This window comes from Artemia franciscana, chromosome 7 (assembly GCF_032884065.1).
Source record: "Artemia franciscana chromosome 7, ASM3288406v1, whole genome shotgun sequence".
NCBI classification, from domain to species: Eukaryota; Metazoa; Arthropoda; class Branchiopoda; order Anostraca; family Artemiidae; genus Artemia; species Artemia franciscana.
The window spans coordinates 59,905,469-59,927,368 of record NC_088869.1 but is presented as its reverse complement, the minus strand read 5'-3'; the positions used below and the strand labels follow the sequence as shown (position 1 = coordinate 59,927,368).

Below are 21,900 nucleotides of genomic sequence, written 5' to 3'. Positions count from 1 at the left end.
GAAACAGTTGAATACTATGCTGGAGAGCTTAAAATTTGACAATGTTGAAAGGTCGAATAACTTTAGGAAAGCCATTTTTGAAGTTGCTGATGGTTTCATGGATAAGAAAGTTAGGACCGCAGCTAGGAATATAAGTGAAAAAGCTTTATGTTTACTTGAGAGAAGGGGCTTGTGCAAGAATCATCTGAGTGATAGATAGTATGAAAATAAAAGGAATGTAAAGAAAGTGGAGAAAGCTTTAAAAATAAGAATTAAGGGGATGTGAAGTGGAGACCCAGTTGAATATATGAACGGGGCCACAATTAGTGACAAGGAAATGGTTAAAGAGAGATGGGCAGGACAATTTGAGAATAGGCTAAACCGAGATAGAGTTGCATGAAAGGATATAGAGGAAAATGAAAAAGTTTCTGATACCTTGGATAGTGACAATACTAAAAGGATTAAAAAATAAGGCTCCATATGCTGATAGAGTGGTAATCGAGTTTCTTAAATATGGTAACTCTGAGGTTAGAAATAAGCTACCGAAGATTATGAAGATGATTTTAGAAAAAGGGGATGTACCTAGCGATTTAGAAAAATCTTAATCAAACCACTGTATAAGTAAAGTGATAAAAATAAGTGTGGTAATTATCGAGGGGATTAGTCTGATCTTCGCAGGTAGTAAATTACTTATTAATATGATACTTTTTAGACTGAGAGATGTTGTAGACAAAGTTTTAAGGGAAGAACTGCGCGGCCTTAGAAAAGGAAGACGATGTGTCGACCAATTTTTACTCTTAGGTTAATAATTGAGAAGTGCCTGAGTCATCAAACACCTTTGGTCCTAATTCTCATAGATTATGAGCAAGCGTTCAATTCTGTTGATAGAAGAGCTTTAGCAAAGTTTTTACCCTTGTATGGTATACTAGACAAATACTTGAAAGTGACTAGTGCTATATAGGAGAATAACATTGCTGAGGCTATGGTAGGAATTGAGGTGAGAAGCTGGTTTTGTATTAAATCAGGAGTTAAGCAGGATTGTGTTTTATCGCCCTTTATATGGATCATTTTGATGGATTTTGTCTTAAGAAGTGCAGGAAAGGCAATGGGAGACCACGGAATCAAATGGGGGGGGGGAACTCTTCTGGACTTAGATTATACTGATGATTTAAGTACCCTAGATGAAAGTTTCAGCAAAATGAATGAAGTTTTAGAGGTTTTGCGATTTCAAGGGGCTAGAATAGGTTTGAAAATAACTGTTAAGAAGACAAAGTCACTAAGGCTAGGAATAAGTGAAGATGAAAAGGTGACGTTGGGTAACGAAAAGATTGATCAGATGGACAGCTTCACTTACCTTGGTAGTATTATTAGTAAAGACGGTGGGAGTAGTGAAGATGTTAAAAGTAGAATAGCCTGGGCTCAGGGTGTTTTTTTTTTTTCACAGTTAAAAAATTTCGAAGAACAGGAAAATAAGTGTGCAAACCAAGATTAGAATATTGGAAACTACATTGATGACAGTTGTCAAGTATGGCTCTGAAGCACGGGCGCTCCGAAAAGCAGATGAAGATTTGTTAGATATTTTCCAGGGATTGTTCTGAGTACCCGGCTGACATATCGTATTTCGAACAGTAGGCTGTATGAAAAGTGTGGTTCAATCCCGCTTTCTAGGACTATAATGGGAGAAAAATTGAGATGGCTAGGGCACGTCTTGTGGATGAAGGATGATAGATTGTCAAAGATTGTCCTTTTCGGCGAACATTATAGGGCTAAACGGAAAGCAGTTCGTTCACGTTCGGGATCGGAGGATGTCATAAAGAAAGATTTGAAGGAAATGGAACTTCCTGGGGGCTATGATGGGGAAGCTTAGACTCGATTGAAATGGAGAAGGAGTGTGCGTAGTTGTGTTGGCCTCAGGCGGCCTAGTGCTTCGGTGAGTTGTTAGTAGTAATAGTAGTATGACTCATAGTATAAACCTATCATCGTACTAAGTAATGTGCCTCCTAAATACAACAAACTGATTTCTTTATAATTACCGTACTATATTTTATCACCATTCTTATGGAGGAGTTTAATCAAAGTTTTCCTAAAATCACAAGGAATTTCAGTATTTTATCTCTAGCTTCACAACCGCCATATTAAAAAAAAAAAAACTGATTTACCACACAATCGTACCTTGGGCCTAACTTTGTTTTAATACTTTTAGTGTTGTTTCTAATCCTTACTCATAAAATGAATCTTCTTTCAGTTCCAAAGTGCCGCAGATTTTTTCTTTCTTTTCTGCAGTGTTTCTTGTAACTTCTTCACGGTTTAGCACATTCTAAAAATGTTCTGTCCATCTTTCTTTATGCCTTTCCTTGTCACTGATTATAGTCTTGTTCCAATCTTTACCTGAAGCAAGTTCAGATCGGCTATTCCTTTAACATGTTTTTTAACTATCTTGTTAGTTCATATTTTAATGCTCTCTTTACTTTGTTTACATTCCTCTTATTTTCATATGAATAATCACTTCAATACTTCTTGTACTGACACCTCCTCTTTTCTACTAAATTTAAAGCATTTTCACTAATATTCTAAGCTGCGTTTCTTACCTTCCTCTCTGAGATACCATCTGCTAATTCACGAACTATTTTCCTAAAACTATTCCATCCTTCTTCTACATTGTCAAATCTTAGATACTTTAATTTAATATTCAACTATTTTTGGATAGTTTATGCAAAAACTCTTTGGTAAAAATTTAGTTGTTCTATAGGGTTGCGAGCCGGTGCACTCCAATATTCGGCATTAACCCAATCGGTTACCATAGAAACCACCCTCAAACGAACTGCTGCAGATGTGTGCCATTAAATCCCTTTTTAACCATTGCTAGGCGTAAATTACAGACTATATTGGGAATATTGCTTAGGGGATGGTAAACACCAAGGGGCAAATATCTCTCACCATCCCTCTAAAAAAAGAAGTACAAATAAGAGTAAAAGAGGGGACATTATTTTCAGTGTAATGAAATTAATATTTATCTCCAGTCGGATCTTAATCGGAAATTTTACTTCCCCTTCACCTATTGCCAAAATACAAAACTGAGATGGTGTCTCTCTCAGGCAAAAAATTTTTTGTTTCCATATAGTCTTTTTGTCATGATTTTTTTCTGGAAGTGGCTGGGAATGAGAACTGGTACAAGCACAATTGGTTCAGCAGCCCCAAGCATTTTTTTGGATCACCAGCCCCCCACAAAGATTCAAGTTTCGCAAATCACCCTTTAATTTTATATAATTTCAATACTTTTGGTTGTTTAAACAAAATGCTTCCCCCCCCCCCTGTGAAATAAAAAAAAATGTGTTCGTCTCTACCTAGAAGCCTTGTAAGATATTTTGAAAGTTTTCAATAGTTGTCAGTCTATTCTCTAAGGGTTTGAAATCTCTCTAGGTTTGAATATTTAGATAATCCGGTAAAGTCCGGCGACAAGCTGTCTAGCATATTTTATCCCAGACAAAACGAAAGGGTATGCTTAGCCTACCCAGATTGAATACCCTTTAACAGTCATTAGGTAGCCTTTTGGTGCCAAGCTGTCTGGCGGAGTAGTTTTTATTGTAAAGGGTTTCAACAAGGTTGATATATCCATTGGGAGTTCTCGGGTTGTACCCAGGTCAGGCTAAAATCAGATTTAAGCCTAAATAAGGCCTCCACTTGTCTAACGTTTCAATTGTCATAATTTGATTATTTATCGTATCCTTTTTCTTGCGAGTAAGTAAATAAATACCAAAACAAGCATTTGAATAAGGATCAATAGATATAGATTCTTTCGTTGCGATACATTAGCGCAAAATTGTCTGTACGGGGGTTCTAACTGACGAAAATGTATGAGGAGGGGGAATGCATTTTTTAAAATATAGGGGGATTAATTTTGCAGTGTTTTATGTTTTCAATGAAAATAAAAAATCAATTCCATGAAAATATTAAATCATAAATAGCGTTTCCTCGTGAGAGTAGGAGTAACCTTAAAACTGGAAATGAACCCTAAAAGCTAAGGGGCCTTTTCCCCCTCACAAGATACCTTCCATTCCCTCCCCCCTCTAAAAAAATACACAATAGGAGAGACAATCTTAGCTGAAAAAGTTATTTTCAAACGAAAGTAAAGAGCGACGTGGAAACTTAAACTGACCAGGAATTATCTTGAAAAGGAGGCTCTGACCCTCATTCGAATCATTTTATTTGTGTCCAGGAAAGGGACAAATGTTGCTTTAGCACGACACAACCAAATTTTTTTCCACTAGAGAGTGACGTGAAAACTTGAAATGAACGAGCACTCTCCTATGAATTACGGGGTTTCAGTCTCACCGTATGGTAACCTCTGTTGTATCGGTAAACAAATAAGGACACCATCTTAATTAGCTAAAAATAACACTTTTCTCTTGGAAATAGAGCAACCTTAAAAGTTGAAATCGACCTGAGCCCTCGGACGAAACCCTAAATTTCAATGAATTTCTGGGGACTTGATATTCAATTCGTCACTAAGATTCACTTTTTGAATTATTGATCCCATCTCCATTTTTTTTTAAATTTTGCACATGTGCCTCCCTGAAACCTTCCTACTAATGTAGGTTTCAGTAAGTTTACACTTTATGATGCAATTCTCATCAGTATCACACCCGAGGGTTCTCTTCCTTTTGTTAATGACGCAAACTCCAGGATCCTAATTATTTTCATATTTAATTCCAAACTTAACGATTTCTTATATATCTGGAAGCATTAAAAATATTAAATTCCTTTTAGACGTCAACTAAAAAGAATGCTTCAAATAGGAGTAAAGAGCATCACTAAAACCTTAACGAGCAGAGACTATCCTAAACATGACGGGGCTTACTGCTTCCCTAAACCTTTACACTTTACGCTAAAGTTTAGCATGCACTTTAATGATTTTCTTGTAGATTTTCAAGCATTTTCTTCTTAGCACTTCAAAAACGAATGTGCTCCGTCTGGTATAAGTTCCTATGTTTAAAATGCAAAATATAAAGAAAACACATGCAATGACCAACCCGTTTTGTTTGTTGCATTTTGATCAGCTTTTAGTATAGTTAAACTTAAGGCAATTTCTGTTCGTGCTAAATTTGGAAGTTGTTCTTTATTGTCACGTGAGAAAACTTTTATTTAAGTTCGTTTTTGATTGTTTATATCCAGTAAACGCCACTGAAATTCGTTAGTAATTTCAGTTCGATTTAAGGTATTTGAAAATTGAGTGCCATCACTTAAATAGTTTTGAGTCGACTCACATACAGCTTGAACTGGATTGCGATCCCTCAATGCGTAAAACTAATATCATAAAAGAGGTAAAAGCATAATCTACCGCATGCTTGTGAATCCTACCTATTAAATTGCATTCCATCAAGGGTGTATACAAAATTTTTGTTCAGGGAGGAGGGTAGTACACAAATACTTTTGTAAACGCTTTGAAAGTTTTTGTGTATGCATTCTTGTTCCGTTATTAAAATCGGAGGGGGGGGGGATGGGGAGTTCAAACCCTTTAATTCCCTGGATAGGCCATGTATTTCATTCATTCTATATTGTCTACTGCAGTGGTTCTCAAACTTATCTAAATATTGTACCCCTTTTACCCAGAAAATATTTTAGGTACCCCTTTTCAGTTATTGGTAACAAGTAAGCTATAACTGAAATATAGATAAAATTGCCAGTTCTAAAATTAAAGGGTTGTTTTTTTTTGTTGGCCGACCGCGTAACCCCTAAAACTTTTTGCGTACCCATAAGGGGTAAGCGTACCACAGTTTGAGAACCACTGCTTTACCGAATTAGAAAAATCTGGAAAGTTGTCAGTAAATTTTTTCGCAAACAAAATGAAATGAAGATATAGACAAGCAGAGATAATATTTCATATAAGACAGTAGAAAACAACAAAAGAAATCCTTTTTTCGCTATTAATGATAAAGTGCCTCTTATTATAAAAATTATGGACTTTGTTATTATTATTAGTAAAGAAAACTTGATAGTTATTTCCCACTCTCTTATTCGAAAAATTATACCCACTTATGTATATTTTTATTTCATTTTTTTTTGTAAATGGAAAGGCATTGCGGTCTGAGAAATGGTTTAATTTATTCGCTTATACTTTTCATTTCTTTATGTTAAATATTCTTCTTTGGGACAAGCAATAGGATTACTGTGTTTTGTTGTAATAGATACATATTTCATCGTTTACATCAAAGACAAAGAGAAAGGGCCAATACCCAGACGAAAAGATGAGAGGAATTCGGATGCTAGAAAACGGGAATTTATTCTGGGTATACCGGGAGCAAACATCAAAGAAAATTGTCGATATTTTGCATGGATGTAAGTGAAAGATTCACCAAGGTCAAGGAGGGCGGTACCCTCCTCGATCCTTCTCTGAAGCTCCAACCTGAATAAGCCCTTTTCAGGGATTGACATAGTGCCGTCAGTTAAGAAAAACCCGTCAGTTTAGGGGAGAAGAGCTAAGCAAATTTATTTTTCAAAATCTAGCGTTGCAATTTTTCTGATTTTTTACCCCATGGAAGTACCAAAAGAGGCGTTTTTCTGTGAAACTGCTCCCAAAAGTGATATTTGTCAAAATCTCAGGTTTAGCAAATGTCCCTCAAGCTCCCAAATTAAACCCACAGACACCAGTTTAGAGGCACAGGGGCAGGTTTGGAATGAAGACTTGATGTCCACCTTTGAAGGAAAGCATAAAAAACTCCTGGTCGGTTTATCTCATTTGGAGAGGGGAAATAGTGGTCCCTCCCTAGAAAATTTTGAAAAGAGACCACTAAAATCCCTCCTCCCTATATTTTGCAAAATATTCCGTCTACCAAATAATTTCAGTAAATTGCGCCAATACTTCTTGTATTCTCGAACACCACTAGTTTTTGATCAAACAGTTTGTGGTTACAATCAGTAAGTAAGGAGTGACCCGGCTCAATAGTAAACAAAACTCTAAAAAACAGAATTTTTATACTAACTGCATTTTTATGCTGATTTCAAGTACATAAATTTTTATCCAGTTTAGTTCTACTCATCAAAAGTTATGAGCCTAAGAAAATTTGCCTTGTCTTTGAAAAAAGGAGGAAACAGCCCATGAAAGTCATAGACATTTAATAAAAATCACATCATCAGATTCAGGGTGTCAGAGAACCCTACGTTAGAAGTTGTAAGCCCCCATCTGCAAAAATGTGGAATTTTGTATTTTGTTTTGCCAGAAGAAAGATCATGGATGTGGGTTTACTTTTTTTCCCAGGGGTGATCGTATTGACCCAGTGGTCCTAGAATATCGCGAGAGGGCTCACAGGTTTGCCCCCTCGTCAATTACTCGCTCTTTACGCTAAAGTTTTTTTTTAGTATTTAAAAAGAGCAATTTATTTTAATTAAACGGCCTTTGTGATTCAGGGGTCATTCTTAAAGAATTCGAACACAATTCGAACTTTAGTGGAGAGAGCGAGGGATTGACAATGGGTTATCCCCACTCTCAGATACATAATAATTTCTGTTCGTTTTAATTTTTATTGTTGCTTCTTACTTTAAGTTGAAAAAATTATTACTTTTAATTTAAGAATAAGAAAGTATCTGTTCAAAGCTTTGCAGTATTTCAATGGGGCCAAGTCTTCATCGAGCAAAATTTGTTAGGGACTCGAAAAAGAGGATTTATATACATAGCATAGGGCATTTATGAAATTTTTGCAGATCATGGTATTTTGGAGGGTTGAAAGTGGGGTTTTAATTCTTGCCTGAACAGACATGTCTGACTAAATCTAAATTCAATTTAAATGTATATAAATGTAAATTAGCTCATTTGAAAATTATTGGAGCAACTTGCAGTAAGCAGTTGTAATTATTCAAACTGTGCGCAGTCTCCGGGGAGCGTGTGCTGAAAGAGATGCTCTAGGCTCATGCTTCCAGAAATCTGAAGATTGTTCGACATTATATTCATCCTTTTTACTCTTCGTATTCCCCCCACCCTCCAAAAATAAATTCATGACAACGTGCTTCCAGTCTCCTTCTCGTTTTTAATCCCAAATAAAATACCCATTCCCCTATAATCCCAAAAATTAATCGTAAAATTAATCGTTGAAAATAATTAGAGCAACTTGCAGCAAGCAGATGTAATTATTCAGACTATGCGCAGTCTCCGGAGAGCGTGTGCTGAAAGAGATGCTCTGGGCTCATCCTTCTAGAAATCTGAATATTGTTCGACATTATATTCATCCTTTTTACTCTTCGTATTCCCCCCACCCTCCAAAAATAAATTCATGACAACATGCTTCCAGTCTCCTTCTCGTTTTTAATCCCAAATAAAATACCCATTCCCCTATAATCCCAAAAATTAATCGTTTAAGAGTTTTACATAAGATAAGCGCTTAAAACGACGCTCCCCTCTTACCCAAATCTCTGCATAAACATTCAAACCTCTCCACCAGCCCTGTCTATTCGAGCATACTCTCTAAATCGTTTTGAATCAAGAAAAAAAAACTACATCCTTCCCTAATTCCTCTTCGGTAGCAACAGTTTCTGCCCTCATAAATCACTTATTTGCTCTTCTGTAATGGAAATCAGCTTATTGTTATGGAAAAGTATCTGTAATCCTCGAAGCAATAGCTAGAATCTGATTGGCTGTTAGCTTGTTACTGGCTTATCCACTCACAGCAAAGAGTTGGTCGATGTTAGCCACTCAGACCTCAAGAAGAGATCTTAAGGAGCATACTTAGGTTTCTATTCAGTTACTGAGTACCTTGGTCTTAACAGTGCGGTTAAATATCTCACGAGTTCTACATGTTCTTTTAAGTTAGGATGTTAATTGCAGATCATATGGAGAGAAAGGGGAAAGAGGTCTCCATGAAGTCGAGAAAAACGTAAGTGCCAATCAAGTGATTCGTGAATTGTATGCAAAATTGTCGTAAATTAAATGTAGCATACAACTTCAAATTATGCTACTTATTCGAAAATATAAAAACGGTATATTTAGAGTTTACTGGTTTTTCCGCTAACCTGGGAAGTTGTTGAGCTACGGGAATAAGACTTTCAGGAATGAACCTAAGCCCAAAAGACATTTTCAAGTTCCTATGCCAACTCCTTTTTTTGGATCATAACTTTTCTTGAACTGAGAAATTTAGCGCTGGCGGAATCAAACTTAAGAAATAGACTTATAGCCCAAGTAAGGGTATGATAAAGTACTGTTAACCTCATCCAGGATTTACTTCTCAACTTATTAAATTCGAAAGATTCTCATAAAAATATTACCCCTAACTTTGAACAAAAATCAAATATAGTTTAGAACCCAGCACCATTCTTGGGAACCGTTCTGTCCTGGCTTACAGTAGATCTTCATGCCATATTTAGTGGGCTCTTAGGCTTAATCTGAAATCTTATTTCATGAGCTAAGATTGGTAATAGAACTGCCTTTGCAAGATCTGTAAAGCCCCACAAGGAAGGAAGGGGGGAAGTCTGAGCTTCAAAGCAACTTCCCAGGGAATAATTGGATTGCATTTCCATTTTGAAACTTTCATGGATCCAGCTCGACGACTTTCCAAATTTGCAAAAAGTCTCTCAGCAAGATTTATACTGCAGATTGTTTGGTTGAGGCTCAGTTTTTATTATTATATTATACTGTTTTAAATACATGGATAAGCAAAATTTTTTTTATCTGTCAATACGAGGGACTTAATTTTTTTTCCGCAACTATTTAAGTTGCATAGAAGTAATTCATTCAGCTGAATTGTTTCACGATTGGATAAAACCATCTAGTTCGAGATTTTTTCGGGGGAAGGAGGACTGAGTATTCTAGGGGCAGAACTGTTCCCCTGGACCCATTGCTAAAAGTATTAACTTCTGAATATCTTTTCATGATTTTCTTTCTAGTATGTTTTATGAAGTTCCTTAGGTACATGCCTGGGGAAATAATGGTTCAATGAAACTGAAAGGTATGACTCTATGTATGTATATCAACTATCGCAAGTATCATTTATGTTTGAAAACTGTTTTTTTTTTCATTGGAAGAATGGAATCAAACATAATAAATTCCATCCACAAATTTAAAAAAATAAATTCCCCCGCCTCCTTAATTTCTATGAATTGATGCCATTGAATGTAACGTGTAATTGTTAGTGTAAATGGGAAGAACTTGACTCAGGTTCTAGGAATTTTCGTAATTCACATTAAGATTTCATGCAAAATTACCTCTTTTGCCGGTTGTTACAAAGATATCCATTTACAGATATCGTTGTTGAATTGGCTTTTAGTCTAGCACGGTATCAAACCTACTTTAAAATTAGTGGTGTACTCTAGTAATAGTTTTATTATAAAAATATTGTGTAGTAAAACAGGGAAATAACAAGGACATTATATATAATCACATACACAGTTGCTAACATGTGCAAATATACTTACTAAAATCTGTGTAACAGAAATGTGTCAGATTGATTATCTGGATATGGTATAGCTTGCAATAATGTTCCATAATTTTTTCTAGATTCTGTGACTCAAAGGCCAGCGGCCAGAAAGTGTCCGGATTCTCTGTAAGGGACATTTTAGATCTTCCCGCGCACGGGTCTGAAGCTCCGAAAACGTTAACCGACGTGGAGCAACTCTTACCGACGGAATCATCAACTGAAGGTAGGCAAATTTAACGTTTATTTATTATTAGAATGGGGAAACATTAAAAACGGAACTATTTACTTGAAGATAATAGTGTCTTGATCATAGAATATAAGTTTGTTTTCCAGATTGACTTCGGACTCGCCCATTAGATAGGGCTAATTATGACGGGATTGGTCATTTTGTTTGGATGAGTGGTCGCCATGGGCATTTAGGGGGTTGTTTATTTAATAATGGGGTTGATAAGTAATCGATAAATTTTAAAATATGATTAATTTATGGATCTTTTACAGATGGAATCATTTACTGTGGCTTAGTTAGTCCAATTTTGTTTTTAGTTGGATTGTAAAACTTCCAAACAGGAATAGGAAATTTATAGACAACACCATCCTGATGGTAGAGTATATACGTTTTTCTTTTAATTGACGTTAAACTTGCCCTTTCAGTAGGGCTATGGGTAATGTGATTGGTCCTTTTCCGTACACATGTAGTCGGTGTGGGTATTTAAGGCAAAGTTTGTTGAATAATAGGGACGATAAATAATTGGTGAATTTTAGCCAATGTGTTGCAACTCTTGCCGACGGAATAATCGATTAAGAGATAGTAAATTCAATTTTTGTTCTTAGAAAGAATTGTAGACTAAAAGAATAAATGGAATGCAAAATTTGAAGATAGTATAAGATTGATCATAGATTATGTAAGTGTTTACCAGACAGACATTGAATTTGCGCGTTAAGTGGGGCTATAGGTGATGGGGTCGGACATCTTCTTTGAACATGTAGTAGACAGAGGCGCCATTTGGGGGGGGGGGTCAGGGGAGGCAAATGCCCACCCCAGATTTTCCAGGGGGCCCAAGCTTCCACCACAAAGGGCCCTTTTCCGGCCATAATTATTCATTATGTCCAACATAATCCATTCTGTTCAAATGATTTGAACTAACTGCACGCCTATTAGCCAAAGAGCGTAATTACCTGACGACCCTTGGGGTAATTACGCTATTTACTATTAATCATTGTAAACTTTGAAAGTAGGTTAGATTCATAATAAAAGTCTCAAGTTCTGTCAAATGCCCCATGCCCACCCCAAGATTTGACCCAAATGGCGCCTCTGGTAGTAGACGAGAGCATTTAGGGAGAAGTTTGTTTAGTAATAGTGAAGATTAGTTTTCGGTTGAATTTAACCTATGTATTACAGTTCTTACCAGAATTACCGACTAAGGCTATTTGACTCAATTTATGCTTTAGGCAGTAATTAAAAAACTGAAAATGAAAAAATAGAATACAAAACTTGAAGATAATATAATTTTGATCAAAGAATATATAGGTGTTTTCCAGGCAGACATCAATTTTTCCCGTTAAGTCTAAAGGTGATGGGGTTAGACATTTTCTTTTAACATGTAGTTGGCGTGGACATTTAAGGGGAGTTTTGTTGAGCAATAGAAATGATTAGTAGTCAGTACAATTTAACCTAAGTTTTCTAATTCTTACCAAAATTACCCATTAAAGACTAGTAAATCCAAATTTTGTTTTTCCTGATTTTTTTTTTTTTTTTTTTGATGGACATCGAAGTTATCCGTTAAGTTTGGTTATGGGTGATGGAACTGGACATCCTTTTTTATCTTGTAGTTGATTTTAGCATTTGAGGGAAAGTGTATTTAATAATGAGGATGACAAGTAGCTTCTAGGTATTCTTAGATTAACAAAACTAGATATTTGATAACCATAGAGAGTTTGTTTTTTACCATAGCATTTCCTTATACTATTCTTAGAAAGTCATCTCATGAGTAGAATAGGCTCAGACTCTACTTTTTTTCATTATATATATATATATATATATATATATATATATATATATATATATATATATATATATATATATATATATATATTTAAGGATACTGCAATCAAAAATGTACGCACGCAAAAAAAACACCCTGAACCTTTATCGTCAGTGAGCGATTCTGTTAGAATAAAAACTAGCAAAATATTTTCTTCTTTACTTTTCTCTGTTGTTGATCTTATGGACTAGAATTAATTTATCTCCTGAACAGCTGAAAGGAACCGTGAATATGTTTAAATTCCTTCTAGCATTCTTAAAGAAGATATTGTATGTTTGCAGTATGCTCAGGCTTGACCTATCCTTTTCATTTACAGGGCTTAATTTCTCTTTTTCTTTTTAAGGGCTCAGAGCTAAATTGGATATTAGCTCTCAACAAAAGGATACATATTCCTCAAGTATGGTCTCATTTGAAAGCCCTCGTTTCAAAAGTCAGTTAGACCAGAATATTGTAGCACATCAATGGATGGACTCTCAAGGTACGAAACCTAAACTGCTTTTGTTTATTATTAATATTATTCTCGCGATGCACAGTAGCATCAACACTCAAAAATGAAGGGGGCAGATCAAAATGATTTTTCAAAATCTCTCGAAATCATAATATAAATGCAAACAATCTCAACACAGGGGGCGGGGGGCGGGTAGATGGCGAAAAACCTAGGGGAGCAAATGCCCCCCCCCCCTTCCCAATTGATGTGCCTGACAGTGGAGACAGTAAATTGTTCTATTTCTTGTAATTAGTTTTTCCGCAGTCCATCAATTTCTTATAATTTGTTCATTAGTTTTTCCGCAGTTCACTTCTATTCGACTTCGGACCACTCAGGATTCGGCCTTGAACGAGGTTAGAAACCGATTAAATATTGATCTATTAGCCTCAGCTGAAATAAAAATAATCAAGTAAGCGTAAACCAGTAGCTTTATCACAGCTACATGTAGCTTTGGAAATTTCCCCAACATTTGATGCTGCTCATGATAAAAGGAGTTTCGATAAGGCAAAATATCGTATTCCGGACGTGACCGTATTTCAGATATGAGCGCAACAACTTGGGATTACGGCTAGGATTAGTTTACAACAGTATTAGTAAAAATAATACAAACCTATTTTGGACAACGGTATAATTTAAGTTAGTTTAGTCCGAAGTAGGTGCTAAATTATTTGTCAAGTATTGTTAAATTAAGCAGTTGTTTAATTTTTCTAAAAGTATTACAGGTGAAAAGTGTGTAATTTTTGTAGATATTTAATATTAACGGGCTGAAGTGTATACCCCCCTATCTACTTCTTTGATTTACATTCAGAGTTTTGCTTAAAAATTAAAGGAAGAAGTTTTCGAGAAATAGTTATTTACCCTACCTCTCTTAGTGATCCCCTTGTCCTACGAATCATATGAGTGGTGGTTGAAAAAAAAGATTGGTTTCCAAACCCATATGCAAAGAAACCTCCAGTTTCATGCCCCCGAATTTTCATGATTTTTTTTTATTTCACGTGATTTGGCTGTTCTCAGCGAACTTGCCACTACAATGGAATAAATTTCTCTCGAAGTAAGTTATTGCACGCCTTTCTGAATAGTGTATTGCCTTACTATCCAGCACGGTTAGTTAAATAGCTAATATGATGTTACCAAATGTTTGTATAAAGTAAATGCGGGGATGTGCCTCCTTTCCAAAGCCTCGTGATTTCTATTTTTCTTGTAATTCTCCGATACGGCTACGTTTTGTCTGCGTTATGCATACGGCTACGTTATGTTTTATAATTTTGTATTTTTTGTCAGAAGGCAGATAACGGATGGGTGTTTATTTGTTTGTTTTTTTGTTGTTTTTTTTCCAGGGGTGATCGTATCGACACAGTGGTCCTAGAATGTTGTGAGAGGGTTCATTCTAACGGAAATGAAAAGTTCTAGTGCCCTTTTTAAGTGACCAAAAAAATCGGAGGGCACCTAGGCCCCGTCGCACGCTAATTATTTTCCCAAAGTCACCGGATCAAAATTCTGAGATAGCCATTTTATTCAGCGTAGTCGAAAATCCTAACAACTATGCTTTTTGGGATGACCTACTCCCCCACAGTCCCTGTGGGAGGGGCTACAAGTTACTAACACTGACCAGTGCTTACATATAGTAATGGTTATTGGGAAGTGTACAGACGTTTTCTGGGGCGTTTTCATTTGGTTGGGGACAGGGTTTGAGATGAGGGGGATATGTTGGGGGAACTTTTCATGGAGGAATTTGTCATGGGGGAAGGAAATTTCCATGAAGGGAGCGCAGGATTTTCTAGCATTATTTAAAAAAAAACAAGAAAAAATAAATATGACAAAGTTTTTCAACTGAAAGGAACAGAATATTCCTGTTATTATTTTCCTGTAAATATTAATTCCTGTAAGTATTCCATAATAATTTCTGTTAAAAGGAACAGAAATTATTACGCATATGAGGGGCTCACCTCCTCCTAATACCTCGCTCTTTACGCTAAAGTATTTTTAGAAGTTTCAACTATTTATTCTACGGCTTTTGTTATTCAGGGGTCATTCTTAAGAAATTGGGACACAATTTAAGGTTTAGCGTGAAGAGTGCGGTACTGACGAGGGGGTGAACCCCCTCATATATGTAATAAAAATATGAGAATACAGAAGTTTCTTTACGTAAGCTAATTTGTAAGTTGCGTATATCTTTCACTAATAAAATTTATTTTTACTAATAATTTTACTAATAAAAACATTCATAAAAAATTAAAGGTTCTAGTTGCCTTTTTAAGTAAGCAAAAATCGGAGGGCAACTAGACCTCTATCCCCGCTTTTGTTTTCCTCAAAATCACTCGATCAAAACTATGAGAAAACCATTTAGCCCCCCCCCCCAAAAAAGAGGCAAATTTCGTTTTAATTATTCATCTGCGGAGAGCATAAATCAAAACATGCATTGATTCAAAAACGTTCAGATATTAAATTAAATAAAAACAAGTGTTTTTTAGCTTAAAGTAAGGAGTGACATTAAAACATAAAACGAACAGAAATTACTTCAAAAATGAAAGGGGCTGCTTCCTCATCAACGCCCCGCTCTTCACGCTAAAGTCCGACTCTTTCTCTTAACTCTATTTTTAAAACAGTAAAAAACTTTAGCGTAAAGAGCAGGGCGTTCACGAGGAAGCAGTCCCTTTCATATACGAAGTAATTTCTGTTCGTTTTAAGTTTTAATGTCACTCCTTACTTACAGTTATTTTTTTTTCAATTTAATTCTTAAGAAAACTTTGGTTTTCTGAGAATCCTCGAAGAAAGCTTTCAACTAAGTTTGGTGTTTAGCTTCGAATTAATCAACTGAGGTATTTTAATTAGCCTATCCCTAGGAAAAAAAGTGGAAAAAACAATAAATTTTCAAATGCACTCTGTGCATGCCGTCACAGTTTCATATACATGGGCATTTTGTATTTGAGAATGATAGTGCTCTTTTGCTCATTTTCTCTTCTCCCTTGGTCGGTAACCAAGCTTTGCAAGACCCAGCCAAATATTACTATCTCTCCAAAGGAAGCTGTCTATCAAAACCTCTCACAAGACTTGATAATTGGTACTATTTGAAGTTTTGACAATCGACGGTCTCTAGAGAATTAAGAGACAGAAGACTAACCTAAATTCAATTTTGAAGCTCGATATTTTCAAGTTCACTTAATCACAGCCTTATGCATAACGTACACAAAGGAGACGTGCATCCTCTCAAAAGTTTCATGATTTTTATTTTCTTGTTGCGGGCAAATTCTAACAACATTTTTTTTGTCAACTTTTTCTGTTACATTCGATTTATTAATTTCTTTCAGACACTTTCTAGTATATTTAAGAAAGCTATTGACAGCACAATTTTAGTTCCACATAATGTAACATGCGATTTGAACTTTTTAATTTGGCTTGGAATCCATCTGAAGATGGGGCTCGTCCTTGAAGTCCATCTATGCCAATAAATACGTCCCTTTCCTCAAAAGTGAGGGATTTGGGGATGCCAGATAAAATCTTGACTGTATTAGAAATACCAGAGGGCACCCCGAAATCAAGAGCGTATCCAGGATTTTTTTCCCGGGGAGGGGGTGGAGGGGTTTTACAAAAACTACTTAAAAACACATAAAAAAAACTATTTGTATTCATTTTCTTTACGTCTTTACCAGTCTAACAAACATTTTTGGGGGAGGGGTCAAAGCCTCTAACCTTGTCTCCCTGGATACGGCCTTGTTCACATTAACAAACGATTAAAATCACTAAGCTCTGGCTAAAAGCTTGATTATCTATCATTGTTATCTATCTATCTATTATCTATCTTATTTATCTTATTTATTATAATTTATTATAATATCTTATTTATTATCTATCTATCAAAGCTTATTCATAAATGTTTCCCACGAAACAAAGTTTTTATTTTACTCTGACCCTCAAATTGCTTTATTGTATGCGTGTCATTAGGATGCCTTGCCTCACTAAAGCGTTATCTTAAGGTGTTGCTTGTACCAGTGGCGTGATTTTATATGGAGCAGGGGGGCAACTGCCATAACGAGACCTCGGTTTGCCCCGCAGGACCTCATCTTGCCCCCCAGCTGAAATTTAGTCTCTCCCAAAATCTTGTCAAAACTAAGATAAACCTACGTGATTCAAGTATCAACATAAACAGATCAGTTTTTTAGTACACATTTACCTTGCTAGTACTATAAAGTACCTTTGTAATATTTCTATAGTAATAAATAGTACTTTTATGGACCAAATGGCTTTTTTTAGTTTTTACTAAAACCATTTTTACTTCACGTAGATAATAGGTTTCATCCTTATTTTGAACTGTTATATTTTTACTTGATTTTGGAAAATTGGCTCCAGCTCCCCCTCCCCAGGATTTTGACATAATGAAGCCACTAGCTAGTATACTACCGATTTACGTTGAATCAATAAAATGATTAACATCAATAAAAAGAATGAGAAATTTATGAGAATTTACGAATCAGAAATGTTCATAAAATAGTCGTACTTGTTTATACAGTTTTTTTTTAACCTTTATTAGTTCTTGATGTCTTTACTGTTATACCTACTTATCAGTTCGCTGACTTTATGTATATAGTCTGCATTTTAGTGGATATTAATAAAATTCAACAAACCCGTGTGTGTATAAATAAGTGATTTTGGACTAGAGAGTTTGTTGAATCTGTATCCTGCTTTTATAGCCGTCCTAAGGTTAGCCACATTCAAAATCATAAACTTACTAATCAAGTTACCCAGGGTGGCAAAGGGGGAGGAATGATGACTTTAAAATAGGCTTAGTAGGACTAAAAACTATTAGTATTACTCGCAGTCAAATACTACCCAGCAGAACTAGAAATATTCAAAACAGCCTAAATTTTATTTATAAAAGTATGTATGTCATTTGACGTTCTATATCTTAGCTAGATTCAACCAGAAAATATTTAAAATTAGCTATATTTTTTGCTTTTAAACTTTACTAATTGATTATCATATTGTAAGACTAAATGCAGAGCATGCTCAAGTTTTTAAATGTGTTGAAATTTTGCTACTGTCTCATTTTGGTAAAACTAATTATTTTATCTGAGACACAATCTAAAGTAAGATTAAGAAAATATTTCAAAAGTGAAAAGTAAGTGGTATCCTGATATAGGTATTTATAATTAGTTTTATTATTTTCCTGGCTAATACTAGGCGGTGTTGTTGGTTTTTTTCCAGATGGACTTGAGTTTCCTCGCATCAGCTTTGCCCTCTTTTCGCATAATCTTACCATTATTTTTAAATTTATTTTAGTTATGTTTTTAGAATTTCGTTCGCTGCAAGCACTGCAAGAAGTAACATCACGGCTGTCACGTTCGCCGTCGGAAGGAAGACCCAGTCCGACACATACACCTAACCCTCAGGCTCAGTCAGAGCTGCATCATATTGACTTGCATTCTGAGTCAGATAGACTTGACTCAGATATGGATAATATTGATGTGCTTAGTTTAAGTGATAAAGATTATATTTCAGAAACTGAATCTGACGATAAAAATTCGGGCAAAACTGAAGGAGCCCAAAAGAAGCGTAAACGACGAGTTTTGTTTTCTAAAGCTCAAACTTTTGAATTAGAACGACGTTTTCGACAGCAAAAGTATTTATCTGCACCCGAAAGAGAGCACCTTGCAAGTATAATACGTCTTACTCCAACTCAAGTGAAAATTTGGTTTCAAAACCATAGATACAAAACAAAAAGAGCAAGGGTTGAAAAGGGATTGAACCCTGAAATGTCATCAAACAGTTTTCAACCTCCACGAAGAGTTGCAGTTCCAGTTTTAGTCAGGGACGGACGGCCTTGTCCCTCTTCGGGCCAAAAAATTGATTTTCCCTTGACCCCACAGCAAGCAGCAGTTTGTCTAAATGCTTTTACTAGCCTAGGAATTGCTATGAATCCATTTGGACTAAATATGGCAGATTTAGCAGCAATGCAATCTCACTCGCAGGTCAATTTAAGCCAAGTGATGTCTGGACAGAGTTCTCACAATTTGAATGGTATTGTACACCCTAGATGGTGGTGAAAAAAGTGCTTAGAATGTAAAGTTGTATAGTTCATAATTTATATTTCTAGTTATTTTCAGTTTCAGCGTTCGTGACGTATATCCTGCCAATTAATTCAACTTAGTACATTATATAGGTTTCTCAAATATCTCTAGCAGAAGCAATCGGCTATGATAATTATAAGGGCCAAATTCACCGTTTTTGTAACTTTTCAGGAGAGTCAAAAAATGAAAAAAGTTTGTCGGCTGTGGTCGCTATAAGGAATGGGGCTAAAGGAAATATAAGGAACACATTCTAAACCAAAACTTTATTCTTTTTTGGGTGATATAGATCAAATTCAAATATTCCGAGCGAATTTAAAATTATTTCGTTTTACGGCATATTTTTTCTTAAAGCTAATTTTACGTTTCCTTTTTCCTCAAGATAAAATGATCCTCTTCTGTCAAAAGTATTGTGAGCGAATTAAAAATTAATCCATTTTATGGGTTTTGTCTCCTTTTTCTTTGACAAAAAAAGAGACAAATGCCTGGTCCCCACGTTATAGCTCCATAATATAATATTCTTGTGTCAAAACTGGCATATCTCTCTTTTCTATCTTCGTAACATTACAAAATAGGACAATTCTGACTTCACCATTCGATTCCACGTTCTGAATTTACCCACTTCAGATACATAACTAATTTCCAACCAAAATTATCACGGTCGCAATTTGTCCTACCTAAAATTGTTACTATTAACTTAAGATAAGGTGACACTATTTCTTTTACTAATTCTTATGCTTGTTGCAGTTTCCCTGTTTCATTTCTATTCGTTTTCTTTTTGTTTTCTATCGTAGAAAAGAATCCCGTCCCCTTTTGCGTCAACTTGTAGTTTAAATCGTGTAAAATGAAGTTTTTGACTTTTCCTTAGAGTTGTTGGCCAAGGAAATACAAGAATCAATAGATTATATTAGACAACATTTAAAAAAAAAAAACCTCCTTTTTAAATTTTCCGCAAGTCTATAAACCCCAGTAATTCCCTCTATTTCATTTTCTGTGATGCTGCGGGAAAAGCACTGTCTTTGGCTACTTTTTCAATCGCTCCGCCAAACTGGAAAACTATACATACGTATATGTAGGCTTATATTTTAAACTAGATTATAAAGTTTATATTTTGAAATTATGTTCACATGGTACCTGAATTCTTCCTCATAAAATTTTTGAATAAAGTATATATTTATTTAAAATTTTGAATAAAATTTAAATCAAGTGAAATTAGGTTTAAAATGCTTGTTGAAAAATTCACTCTAAGCTGTTTTACTGAACGTTAGAAAATTAATACGTCAAAATGTGACGAAAATTTAATGCAAAACTGCTCTCTAGCAGGCTCGGATGAAATTAATTTTAATTGGAGCCATTGCATTGTACTTACACTGAGGCTGATTTTAACTTAGAATCGGGACTAGTACTTTTTCTTTAGTGTGAGCAAGCCATTTCAGTCGTTGCTGTTTCACCTCTAAACAACCGACCAATAGCGACTAAAATACTGGAGCACCCACTATATTTAAGTACATCCACAAGACAGAATACAAAACAGTAGTACCCACTAAAATTGGTGCTTTGGTTGCTGGACTGGTGCTCTTTGAGGTCGAAACTCGGCGTAGCAGTTACCTAATTTTGAGACCAAAAGGTTTCCAAAGTCGGGATAGCAGCTTGCTAAATCTGTTATCCCAAAAAACCTAATGAAAAAAATTCCTTTCGGGCATTTTTAAATTGAGGTTTGATGGATGGGGGAAAATCTCTTTCCAGTGCTTATTCTTGGTTAGAACGACTCCTGATACTTTGTAGCAGACATAAGTATTTTTTTTTTATTTATGGCTCTTCGGGGTAAAGGTATTTTATAAACGATGATTTATTCCCTTTTCTCTTTGATCTATATTATTGATCTGTATTTTCCTTAAAAAAGCATCAGTTTTTGCTATCTTCCAATCGATACTCATTGTAAGTTTTACATCATGTTATCTACATTACTGTACCGATTTTCGAAGCGCCAAAATTAACCTTTCCGTATATCTGATTTTACAACTTCATATTTTATGGAAACCATAATTAGCTCAAAATAAAGTTTTAATACAAAAAATTTAATTTAAAAAATTTTTAACTCAAAATAATGATCAAAAATTCATTTTCGCCCGGCTGCACTTCAGAACTGCTTTTGCAGCGTTTCCATAGTACTTAGCTAACTTTCCGTATTCAGTTTTCACTTTTAGCTTTTTCATCGAACGATCTTATTTTGTAAGGATGTATATAGTATTTTTTTTTGTTTTTTTATATTTCCAATGTATTGTATAAAACGAGTTAGAGTAGGAGATAATTGTTGATACTGTTTTGTCCTGAATATAACAGCAACTAAATTATTCTAGTCAACAACTTGATTTTTTTTGTTCTTATCAGACTCTCGGAGCTTTGAAGTAAAGTTCAGGAAATAGCTTTCAGTCAATATTGGAATGACGACTTGTAGGCATATGACCTTTATATAGTAGATTCTTAATACAGAAGTTGTTATGTAGCTTAGATTGAAGTTTCCAATGTCTTATTTTATTGCGATTTTCTTTTGTCAAAATTGATAATTTATGTAATAAACATGATATAAGAAGTGTTATTTTAATGATAGATTTCATCTTTGGTGGATTAGACATGGTGTTTTTGGAGCAAAATGGAATTTGGTATAGAAAGAGTGGCTTAAAATGGTGTGCGGCGGTACCAGAAATGCAGTTCTGTACTAATTTTAAGCAAAATAAAATCATATTGATGAAGAAGAATTAATCACCGAGAAAGAGAGTACTTTTGTGTACAAAATGCTGTGATTGAAAACCTCTCGTTCTTTAGTTGGCTTAATATTTCTGACAAAAGAACCAATCAGGTTTTTAAAAAGGAGGACTCATTTTCTAGTATTTCTTTATGTATTTAATTTTCTGTCTAGATTTATCACT

The 21,900-nt window shown here is 35.1% G+C and overlaps 1 protein-coding gene across 2 annotated transcripts in view; it reads left to right on the top strand.

Moving 5' to 3' along the window:
- LOC136029551 (homeobox protein Nkx-2.2a-like) overlaps positions 1 to 21,563 on the top strand; it is a 49,848-nt gene extending 28,285 nt beyond the window's left edge. Inside the window, exons 1-4 of one of the 2 annotated variants that reach the window (XM_065708027.1) lie at positions 8,735 to 8,843; positions 10,460 to 10,602; positions 12,765 to 12,899; positions 18,198 to 21,563. In XM_065708027.1, the coding sequence (XP_065564099.1) occupies positions 8,782 to 8,843; positions 10,460 to 10,602; positions 12,765 to 12,899; positions 18,198 to 18,949 (1,092 nt within the window). In that variant the 5' untranslated portion in view covers positions 8,735 to 8,781 and the 3' untranslated portion in view covers positions 18,950 to 21,563. Of the gene's footprint in view, positions 1 to 8,734; positions 8,844 to 10,459; positions 10,603 to 12,764; positions 12,900 to 18,197 lie in introns of those variants that run through there. The other variant, XM_065708028.1, reaches the window with a different exon arrangement.
- Positions 21,564 to 21,900: the final 337 nt, after the last annotated feature.